We start from the raw sequence: 11681 nt of genomic DNA, 5'->3' as shown, positions 1-11681 counted from the left end.
CCCGCGGCGGCCCCTCACCTGGCCCAGCTCCTCGCGGCACACGGCGCAGTACCGCACGCCGCACAGCGCCCGCATCCGCACCGAGCACCGGTAGCAGATGGGGTGGTCGCAGCGGCCCAGCGCCACCACCTCCAGCTCGCCGCAGCACAGCACGCACGGCCCGTCCGCCGCCGCCGCGCCCGGCGAGGCCGCCATGGCGGCGCCGACACGCCGCGGCCTGCCCCCGCACCGCCTAGCAACCGCCCCGGCGCCGGCCTAGAGCGCCGCCCGGCCCGCCGCGCGACGCTCCTCCCGGCCTCTGACCATAGAGAGCCGGCCTCCTCGCGTCGCGCCGGCCTAGGCTGACCATAGAGCCCGCGGCTAGAGCGACCCGTCAGCTCKCTGATCGCCGCTCCTCTTTACGTCAGTCCGCACTTCCTTCAGCACCCGACCATAGAGAGGCAGCCTAGAGCGCCCCTAGCGCCTCGCGCCGCGCCGGCTGTGCTCGATCTATCACGGAGAAGCGCTGCCAAGAGCGCCCACCGCGGTCGGGGTCCCTCTAGCTGCCGCTCGCTGGTCTCCTGTGAAGGCGGGAAGCCCCTGGGGAGGCGTCGGGCGGCGCCGCTCGGCCCGGCCCGGCCCGGCCCGGTCGAGCGGTGCCGGGGGGCGCTGCGGCCTCTGTGCGGGGCGAAGGACGGAGGCAGCTAGCGCGTCCTTGGGAGACGGAGGCGCTGGGGACCCGAGCGCCTGGCGGCGGCCGGGGTCTGCGGCGCGGGTGAACGTGAGCGGCGGTTCGGCGGCGCTCGCTGCGGGCCGGGCTGGCGGCCGCGGGGCCTGGGGCCTCGGGGCCGGGAGTGCGGCCCCTCAGACGGGAGAGGGTGCTCTAGCAGCGCCGAGGACGGGGCCGCAGCAGCCATGTTCCTCTGAAAGTAAAGCAAAAAACTGCGGAAACTTGTTTCCACGCAGCACAGACGTGACAAAACGCTTTTCTTTCAAACTTCTGTGGTTACCTATTCTTTCCTCCTGCATTCCCACTGCGTAACCTGTGCTAGATTCGCTTCCAAATATGAAAAATCAGATCTAGTGCCTTAAAACACAAGTTTTGCTTCTATTCCCCAAGTATCACAAAACCCARAGATCTCGGCGTGAGGCCCTGTTCTGCCACGTCATCAAGCGTGTCACCAGACGAGCACCGCGTCACTCCGGTTAGCAAACCTGGCCGGAGTCTTGTCCCTTGAGTCAAAGGCTGCCAGCTGTCCTAGAAATGACAAAATAGTCCARTTCTTTGCAGACTCCTCCCCTGACCTGCAAACCTGTTATTACAGGACGAATGAAGAATCATTCCAGAGCGCAAGACGCCTCAGTGAAGCAGGTAAACAGTCCACGCTTAGGTTACTCAGGGGCACAATATTGTAACTTCAGGAAGATGAAACATCTCCAAAAAATTTTCTAGGAAGGGAAATGGAAATAAAACATGATAAATTACACATTAAAATTTATGGTAAATTCCAGGGAGCTACTGTCTTGTGCATCATGGATATTTSGAAGGTTGGATTAGCAACGTCTGAATCATTCAGATCTGCTTTCTTTTGAGCTAAAATTCTTTGTCATTTAAGTTGAAAGAAACCATTTTTCTGTGATGCATAAATGATTTTCGGAAAAAGGAACATATAAAATACAGCTAGTTCATTAAAATGTATCATAATGTTATCTAGTTCAACACCAGTAGCATTTAGGAATACTTGTGATGTAAAATAAATAAAGTTATAAGTTAGATAAGTATTTTGGCCAACAGAAAAACTAAATAATTGAACGTTTTGAGTCACTGGATACAACAGGTAATATTTACTTTCTCTTAAAGTGACCCATTTATCACACTTCCAATTAGAGAGTAGATAATATATGTCTTTTTGGTAATCGACACTAAAGTGTGGGTAGGGTGGAGCTGTATTAAATAATTAGGAATGACTGAGGATGTTGGCTGTAATTACTTCAGGAAATGTGCCCCCCTAAGTTAATGACACTGTTGAAAATGTTTTCATGTCAAAGCTGCATCACACAATTTTGGAGAGCAATTAGCATGAAATGAGATGGAGGCTGCTGACAGTAATGTGCTGTCTTAAGTGTCACTCGTCTGTGAAATTACGCAAGTACCCCAGCGATATGGCCAAGTATAGGATAATAAATGCACCTGCATAATTAGGCTTAAAAGTGACATTACTCATCACAGTGAACATTGTGACAAAACAAACGGGCCGAACCACGGTTTGCACTTCGAGATTTCACTTGGAGCTTCTCTGTTACGGCAGTAGGAACTGATCCGTGTCGCTCGCCAGAACTCATGGCTGGCGAGAGCTGAGCRCCTAATCCTGCCAAGCACATTCATACAAGTATGTTTTTCCTGTAAACAGTGTTTGGGGCATTCTGGTGAAAGGAAGCACTTGGCTATTTTGCAGAGTGCTGCAATGGCTTTACAGGCAACCGTCCCGACATCTGATGAGTTAGGACATTTTCCCCTTCCAAGATGATATTTACTATAATCAGTGTGAGAAAGGGGAACTGCTGAAGGTTTCATGTTACTTTAATGTTGAAGCTAAACTCCATGAGCCATTAAAATTGGACTATTTTTTTTCTTGCCAGTAAGATTCCCCAGTTTCACTGAGCTCTCAGTTTTAAGGTGGAACCAGGAAGTTTATTTTAAGTGAACAGCCTGTAAGGTTATTAATCCTTCAAGTGCAAACTGGGAGACCAGGTTCTCTACGTGTAGCCGTAAGATGAACCAAACAAATCCAGTCCCCAAGCATCTGGCAAGCTGCCATACAGCCCACAGCAAAAGTTAGGTTTCTTTGAACTCTTGCTTCTTGTACTTGCTCCATTGAACTGTCACATACCAGGCTTCAGCAATCCCCTGTGTGGTGTCCTGTAAACTGCAGCTATATATGTTTGTAGTAGGACTTTAATAGCTATTGATAAATCTTTATACACCTGTAAAATGTAAGAAAAATTCTCTATCCTATTTCATTATCATTATACAACTTATGACTGTTTTCTTAGTGTCTGTACCTCGAGCAAGCAGAACACTAGGACTGCTAAGTAGCCAGCGTTCAAACTTTTCTCCAAAGCTTGTTTTCAGCTCATCACCATTCTGAAAAATGATATTGCTAGTGTATGTGAGTCATGGATTTTGATTATTTATTTCACAGCGCAAAGTGGGTTTTATAGTACTCTTTCAATGGATTGAATCATTCTTTGCTGATGACTTCTGTTTTACTTCTCTGCTAATTGCAAATGGAATCTGGATCTTAGCACTAAGTATGACCCAAAAACATAAAGAAATATAATTATATATAATGAACTAGGCTTCAGTGTGCATTGTAAATATCTTGATTGGTGCTTAGTTCCATGCATTGTCGAACAGAGTTAATATTGCCAGAGAGTTAATATTAATGCTAGTGATAGTTAATTTCCATGTTTACTAGCCAAATATCACATAATAATATCAGAAGAAAAAGACCTTTCAAATCATTTAATCAGCAATATTCTTTGAAATAGCTGATAACTTTTCAGATGGTCACAACAAATCCATTGTATTCAGAAGAGCAACAGATCAAATATTTATAGTTTAGCTCCAAAATATTGTCAAAGTGTAGACCTAAAGGTTATGCCTTAGATTAATTTCACATTCACAGCTGGAAGCGAATTTGGTTCATTGTAGTGAAGCTACTTAGTGCATAATAGTAACATATGCTTTCGTTTGATCAAGTTTCTGTTTAAAGTGATGATTTTCTCARGGCTTCTTATTTTTTGAATAAGTCTCAAATGTTTCATTTACCTGGGAAGGAGTTAGCGGACGGGCTGTTTGCAGAGACCTTATTCTCCTCCTGGTGTTACCTAAAGCCTCCCCCTCACTGTGGTAGCCGCATCTGACACTACTTTTTGCTGTAATTTCAGGTCTTACAGTTAGGACAGTGTGGCAGTCTGGAGTGAAGTAAATAATCTATAGGGGAGTAATCCATTCCTTGGAGCTCTGGCTTTTATATCTGCTGGATTTGATGCTCAAATCTGGTGCTTTATATGAAGGCTTAAAAAGCCAACGTTAATAGTGACAAACTAGTAAGTGTACGAACGCTGCTCTTTTCTTAGGACTACACTGTGCACTCCCTTACTCTTCTATTTAGAGCTGTAACTTCAGTCACATACCTCATTTCAAGGCAGGTTTAAAATTATGGTCCTGAACATCTATGGTCTTTAGAGATCAGAGGCCATATTTCTAAGATTCAAAATAACATTTTAGGTTACTAGGAAATCAGCACTGTTTGGCCCAAACACACTACGTTGCTTTCCTCTGAGACATCACTTAACTATTCCGTTGCGTATGAGGAAACCAATGTGTGGCATTTCAAACTGCTCAGGTGTCCATGGAGTTTTTTCACTCTGTCTGCTTTTAAAAAATATCCCGGTCTACAATTGCTAATCACATTAGTAGTTCACTTTTTTAAAAAAATTTAAACATGTTTTTCTGTTTAAAAGCTTAATTGTAGAGGGATATATAGGTATTTCAGATCTTTGATTCACCAACCTACATAATACACTTTGCACAGTGCTTGATTTCAGATTTGAATGGGAAATTGTCTTCCAAAATACCGAGTTGAAACAAAAGCTTTTCTGAAAAGCACCGCTTCCTTAAAGATGRGGGGGAGGGATGGACAGAGAGGGGAAATTATTCCTTGAAGTCTGAAGAGACATACATGCTGGGAAGTGGAGTTATATTTTAAGACATTCATAAACATTAATCTCATGTTTTCTTTAGCAACAGCTTGTTGGAGGATGAGAGCATGATAAGTGCAGCAAACAGAAAATATAGTACCTAGACGGGAATACAAAGAAACAGTAGGAGGGAGAGATGGCATTAAGCTTTCAAGGTGAAGAGCCAATGTGCAAATTCCCAGAACAGGATAAGGACCTCCAGAGAGCTCCACTTTAAAATAACATTAAGGCAGCTAACTTAAATGGACCAAAGTAAAGCAGCTCGGCATCAGGAGCTCCCTTGCTGCTGCTGCCTGCAGTTTTTGTTTGGGGAGGAAAGCTCACGCTTGGGCACATAGGACAGGAAACGGGCAGCCGTGGCGGGAGCTCCACGAGGATCTGAGCAGGGTAGGAGCATCTGTGAAACTGGGAGCTGTAACCAAGCCTTAAATACATTGCTTCAAGCCAATCCAGCGTTAAACTTGGCAAATATTAATTCTTCTGTCTGGTGATCAGAAGTGCTTGTCAAATGGGGAGATACAGTTTTATTCCCTTTTTGCAGTCAGCAGTACTAAGACTCAGAAATTTGTAGAGGTCAAGTACCCAATGACTGATACATTTGGGAGTGCAGCTCAGAGCTCCTGACTCCTCGTTTGGTGCCTCACCAGCCAGACCATGCTGCTGTGAATWCTTTGATTTTTTTGACTGCTGCTCGATTTTGGGGGTGTCAATCTCGTACCCACAACAACTGCCTAAATAGTGGTAAAAATTGCGTGCCTCTGTGTAGGATGTTSTGCTTCTTAGTATTGCAACATGACTGTAGCATGTTCAATTCCACTTGTAGTGCTGGTGCAGGAATAGGATTGCTAATGTGCTTCCTTTCTGATATCTCAGAAGGTTTTACAAATATAGCTCTTAATCCAGCAAAGTGTTCATGCCAAACAAAACATACTCCACCTGTGCAGATTTGTTTAAAGACAAATTTTGTTCTCAGCTACATGCCTTGAAGCCCTCAACTCCAATTAACTTACATCTATATAATTATGTGCACAATATAGCCTCAACTAATTAAATTTCAAGAAAATAAGAGAGCACTTCAGGGCTGTGGGGGATTTGGTTAAGAGATCTCAAAGCTGTCAAAGAAAAGATTCATCTCACAACTCTTCCTCCTTACAGTAAACATGCTTCGGATTGGAGCCAAATATACTCTGCACTTCCCACCTGTGGGTATTCGCTCACTTTCATTACTGTAAATTACTTCCAGGAGAAAGACTGAATCATGGAACGGAGGGGGCTGAGAAAGCAGCTCGCGGGAGACCTCCATTTGATGTTACCATTTTTTCCTGCTCTTCTACTCGCACCTCATTTCTTGTTCTTTGCTGCTTCCTTGTTCCTTTTCTAAGGCAACATCGTCATATCACAACCATGTGACTTTTTTGTCATGATTCCGTGGTGTTGATACGTCGTGTCCCAATCGCACTCTGCTGACATTACATCAGCCCATGAGGTATTTAGAGACTTTCTGAATATCCTGCCAACTGCAGCTGTTGGAGGCGAGATCCAGGCCTTGACCCATCGGTGCTCTGCTCATTTATAACAGTCAGTGCTTCCAGGCAGGGCAGCTTCCCGCTGGGGTCAGCTTAGCATGTGGATGGGTCAGGTCCAAACTGCAGGATCGTGCTCTTACCTGGGGAGGTGATGGACAGCTTCATTAAGCTTGAGAGAGGCCATAATCAATTAGCACTGTTTGGTGGTTAGAGCAGATACCTTGGGTCTGTCCCTCTGCTCAGTTTTTGTCTCTGGTCAGTGATTCAGTTATTCCCTCTCTGCACCTCAGTTTTAAGCAGAAATAATTCCACTGACTCAGCTGCCTGTACTGGGGCTTAATTATTGTCTATAAAGGGCTTTGGAATCCTAAATGATCGATGCCGTAAGAGTGTGCGTTATTAGGAAGCTGGATGCTGTGTTGTGAGTTCAGCTCCAGAATCGGGGAACAAATAAGTTCATTTGGCTTTGAATGGCAAGCTACATAAAACTATGCAAAAGTATTGCTAGTCTACCTTTTTTTTAACTTAGTGCTAATGGATCCATCGTTTCCTGCAAAGGTTTCCACTCCTCTTGTTATATCGTATGTGACATTTACAGTGCTCTCTGTTCCATTAGCGAAGTAATTTGAGCGAGTTTATTATCCTTCGGAGAATTTAGCTCTTGCTGTTTAACTTCCATGTGACTGGACCCTGGAAAAAGTCTCTTAAAATAATACATGAGCCTAAGAATAGTGACAAGTCATTTTTTAGGAGTAAAAGAATTAATTTAATGTACTCTAATAAGAAGCTTTAAAACATTAGGAAACACCACTTATTGTTTCCTCCTTCTCTTTAGAGCCACCAAGATAGGCAGAAGGCTTCATCGCGGAGTCAAGGTGCATCTTGCCTCACAGCTTGAGATCGTAATTTGTTTGTATCAGCTACAGTTCCTTTACTTCAGAGGAACAAAGAAATAGCATTTAATCGGCATATTCTGAATCACAGGTAAAAGGAATCACTCCGTAATCTGAATTTATTACCCAAGGACAAGTCTAGATGGGAGCAAATGGCAAACCCCGTTATTTCTGGGACTGTGTACCCAGGACGCCTGTCGCTCGGGTACCTACAGGACTGAGTTCACCCGTTTGGTCYCGCTCGCCGGGTGGCTCATCCACCCTGCTCAGCAGAACACGCTCGCTCTGATTCACCGAGAAAGCTCAGCAGTGGGTTGCGTGCTGGGAAGCGTCAGGGCTTGCTGAGCCACATAGGTGGGAATATTTTTTTCTCCCCGTTAAGTCTTCAGTCACGCCCAGGGTTGCGGCAGTGCCGCAGRGCGGCAGCGTGGGGAATCGGGGAAAGTAGGCGAAGGATGAACCGCAGCGATGCGGCAGCAGGAGAGGGGGAATGGGGGCACCCAAGCCACGTTCRACTTTCACCCTCAGCCCCGGTGCTCTGAACCTGCCCTGCGAGACCGCCGGCTGCAGCAGTGGGGGCTTTGCACCGGCGCAGCAAGGGACCGGTGCCATCCGGCTTCCTGGGTCTCCCATCCGCAAGCTGYGTTATCATCTGGTGCCTTTCATTCACCCGAACTACAGCTCTGAGAGACTGCAGTCATGACAAATTTTTAAAATATGCAAAATGGTTTGAGCACACCTGTGCACATGGGTGGGAGCAGAGGCTGGGCTGCAAAGCTATCCCTGGTGCAACCGCTGCCTTCAGCTCATTTGCAGTTTTTTGCACCTCCAGGAAGTTTCATGGAGTGAATCTTTTTTCAGTTTTGCCTGTTTTGCGCCCATCTTCCCAAGGCAATCTCCACGCTGTTCAAAGAGCAGCCCCGATCTGTTCCCAGGCCAAGGTGACCGGACCTGGCTGGAGTCCCAGGCGAAGGACCCYGGAGCAGAGGGCTTGGTACTCCCCAGACCTGCCATTTGCTTGTGTGGATTGGGGCAAACCGCTTCAACTCTCACAGCCTCAGTTTCCCAACCTGAGAAGTGGGGATAGTAACAATTACAGAGGTGTTGGGAGCTGGCAGAGTGCTCCGAGGCAGGAGCAGGGCAGGTTCCTAGAGCAAGCACCAGGCTCCTCGGCCAAAGCAATGCCGCTCTCAGCCTCCCGCTGTCCTTCCGCCTGGAGATGCCGCAGAGCCCAAATGGCCAAGAAGTACCAGACAGTGAATGAGTTTTAACGACCAAACATGCCAGAGGACCCGTCATGGGGCTGGCCTCTCAAATTGCTTTGTTTTCATGCTCAGATGAGTCGCTAACCTTCCAATAAAAACCAGAGTCATTATAATAAAAATGTGGAAAATGCTATCATTAAACCACACCACCGGTTTGTTTTTCAAGTGCCTCTTTCTGGGCCATCAAATTCATTTAGATCATTCTCAAAACCCACAAACGCTGATTGGGTTCAGTAATGCGTGTGGTGGGAGGCGAGAGCASAGGGCGCAGTACGTCGGGCAGAGGCAGGGCTCTGACGGGAGAGCTCGGCCGACGCAACGGCAGGGGCTCGAGGCATTCCCCCTCCGGCTGCTCGCCCTCCTCGCCCCCAGCCCTGCTCCCCCCATGCAGTATTTGCAGACTGCAGGCCTGGTTCACGCGGYGGCTTCTCGGCTCAAACCCTGGTGGAGCCGCTCTCCCCGCGTCCGGCCGGCCACGAGCCCCCCGGGCGCAAACGCCTCACCACTGCCCCTTCCACGAGCGGCAGCTTCCTCCCTCAAGGAGCTAAATTTTGTTCTGAAATAAAAGAAAAAGACCTTAAATCTTTCCCATGCAAGTGCTGCATGCTTAGGTCACACTCCACCTCTACAAATTTGGAATATCATCATTAAAGGCTCATCAGAATCTACAGTGCAGTAGCTGAGCAAAGTTTTGCTTCAGTATCCATGTTGGTAAATGTGATGCTGGYGCTAACTGTGTTTCTAAAATAAAAACATAAAAGTGGGATTTTCGGAAGTATTTGACATCGGCTAGACCCCACTCTGGGGAAAACAAGAATCTGCAGCTTTGAGAAGTGGCAAGGAAGGCTGGAAGCTTAATCTTGATKGAGTCTGTAGAAAACTTGCACTGATTTCAGAGGAGTGAGGATTTTGCTCAAACGCTTTCTGTCTTTTATCTGTCAAACCAGGGATTTTGTGCTCCTGGGGGAGTTATYGGCGTGAAGAGCACCTCGGAGCGGGGCGCTGGGATGTGTTCGCTGATCTGCTTAGGTAGCTGTGGTGTCTGCGGTAACGCCAGCTTCTGCAAGGGCAAGAGGGAATGCTCAAATTATGTTTTAGTTACTTAGAATATAAATAGACGACAAACTGCTCGCCAGCTCTTTTGTCTGAAAGATACTTAAAAGTACTTGGGAGAGGAAACGTACACTCTGTTAGAGATCCGGAGTCTTAATGTATCAGCCTGGAGGATTTCAAAGTGCTTTAGAGACACAGCAAGCTGGCTCGTACCCGGGACTCAGCCGCCACGCGGGAGCTCAGCTCAGTTCCTGGCGACTCTATCAGCTTGAGAAGTTTTTCAAGTTAAGCCAAAAATACAAGGAGAAGGCAGTGCCGGAAGGTCTCTAGGACRGTGCCGGTCCAGTGGTGCGGCGGGGTTTGCGACGCGGTGGGGCTGCCCGCGCGCTCTCCCCGCGCCGTTCATTAATGRCGCTGTTAAAACAGGAGCGAGCAGAGGCCGTTCACAATTTCCGAAGCTCTCCACATGGATGAAAACAGCCCAGCCGCCGGCGAGCTGCCCGGGGGAGGCTGGGAGCCCGGAGTCGGCTGCRCTGTAAACGTCGCTGCTTCCAAGAAGTTCTGCCGGGGATGGATTTGACCGTCTGGGTCTGATTCCTGTGCAAGAGCTGTTCATCTCGGGTGCACCCGTACCATCAGGGCAGCATCCTCYTTACGGGCGAGGAATTGGTTTTCACTGGCTCATACCGAGAACAGGCAACACCGTGAGGGTCTGCCCCGGCCCTCTCGCRCCTGCCCGTGCCTCCGCGCTGCTCTGGGCTTTTCTCTCCTTCCCCGCCTGCCCCTCAGCGCCTTTTTGCTCGGCTCCCTGCCTGGACACTGCTCATGCAGCAGGACGAGGTTGTGGCTTGAGCGTGAGGAGCACGACAGGCTCCCGCGCGCCCAGCGCTCGCTGGCCGCACTCCGTCCCCGGCGCTAGAGCAAACCCTTCGTCTCAGCTGCGACGTCCGCGGGCCGGCCTTTCCTCGAGAGCTGGAGTGCGCCTTGATGGAGCCTGCGAAAGGCGAAGCTCTCGTGTCCCGGCCCCGTGTGCACTCCCGTGTGTCTGTCCCCACTGCCGGATCTGGCCCGTAAAAATCARTATAATAACCAGATAAATATTGTAAACAATAGCAACAAGAGAGGTGGAATAGATASCTAGGAGCACACACGATGCTGAGAACAAAATTAATCAAGTTATTATGTGGCCTGAAGAGAAGAAATGATTTAGTCCTATAAAGCCAATAAACAAGGCTAATAAACAAGTGGAATCGGAATTGCTCCCTAGTGAGCATGTGTTTGACCTACTTGGTTTTACTGTAGCAATCTGGGGGAAGAGTCACATGGCTGGAAGGGCAAAATTAATAGTAATAACCTCTGAGGAGACCTGGGCTGCAGAAGAGGAGGGAGAGCAGCACTGCCTCAAAACTGAGTCAAAACTGAGCTGCTCCTGAGCTGCTGGCAGTTGCAGTAAAAGGGCGAAGCGGCTGCAGGCCCCCGAGCCGCGGGGAGAGCGGGGCGACCCGCTCCCGACCCACCTCTCGCAACGCCTGCAAGTAAAACATCCTGTGGCCACAAGACTTCAGTCGACAGCGTGAGCTGGAGGCTGGAGAGCTGAGCAAGACAGGAGAGAACTGCAGGTTTTACCCATTTCATGGGTTATAGGGAGGTGGCCGAGAGCYCGTCCTGCTCCACGCGGCCGGACAGACGGCCGATGTGCCGCAGAYGTGTGTTCACCGAGGCACGCGTGTGCTGTGTGCCCCCTCCCAGAAGCAGCAGCATCTCTGCACCGAGACAGGGCACAAAAGCAGAGCTTCAGCTGGCATCGCCCACCTCGAAGTCTGCTACACCCTCAGGGTTTGTTTTGCTGAAAATCACAGCAATTTATTCTTACTTATGCTTCCTCAAGAGTACTTTTCCCAGTCGCCAAGCAGCGTGTCTGGGGTTCACAGCTGGGGAGGAGACCATCCGAGGAAAGGCTGCTGGGGCTGCCAGGAGGATGCTCGGGGCTGCAGAGGGGATTCTCAGGACTGGGGGAGGAGCTGGGGGCTTCAGGGGTGATGCTTGGGGCTGGGGGGGGCTGCTCAGATGGTGGGGGCCTGCTCAGGGCCACGGGGAGGATGTTTGGGGCTGCGGGGAGGATGCCTGGGGCTGGGGCGGGGGGGCTGGGGGGCTGCCCGGGAGATGCTCAGGGCTGCAGGGAGGACGCTCGGGGCTGC

General features: G+C 48.9%; 1 protein-coding gene and 1 long non-coding RNA gene across 4 annotated transcripts in view; one reads left to right on the top strand and one right to left on the bottom strand.

Annotated features, from left to right (window-relative positions):
- ZNF598 (zinc finger protein 598, E3 ubiquitin ligase) overlaps window positions 1-266 on the bottom strand; it is a 17534-nt gene extending 17268 nt beyond the window's left edge. Inside the window, exon 1 of one of the 2 annotated variants that reach the window (XM_085301920.1) lies at window positions 19-266. In XM_085301920.1, coding sequence (XP_085158046.1) covers window positions 19-195 — 177 coding nt within the window. In that variant the 5' untranslated portion in view covers window positions 196-266. The remainder of the gene's footprint in view (window positions 1-18) is intronic. The other variant, XM_085301919.1, reaches the window with a different exon arrangement.
- A 509-nt stretch (window positions 267-775) lies between these two features.
- LOC146597510 (uncharacterized) lies at window positions 776-10722 on the top strand. 2 transcript variants are annotated; one of them, XR_014895477.1, is made up of 3 exons: window positions 776-1351; window positions 7108-7256; window positions 9378-10722. It is a non-coding gene; the product is annotated as an uncharacterized LOC146597510 (long non-coding RNA). The 2 variants fall into 2 exon arrangements; XR_014895478.1 differs by lacking the exon at window positions 9378-10722 and having other exon boundaries at window positions 7108-8563.
- The last annotated feature ends 959 nt before the right edge of the window (window positions 10723-11681 follow it).

The sequence above is a fragment of the Rhea americana genome, unplaced genomic scaffold (genome assembly GCF_003343005.1).
Source record: "Rhea americana isolate MKP2758 unplaced genomic scaffold, rheAme1 scaffold_181, whole genome shotgun sequence".
NCBI classification, from domain to species: domain Eukaryota; kingdom Metazoa; phylum Chordata; class Aves; order Rheiformes; family Rheidae; genus Rhea; species Rhea americana.
This window is presented reverse-complemented; position numbering and strand designations above follow the sequence as displayed.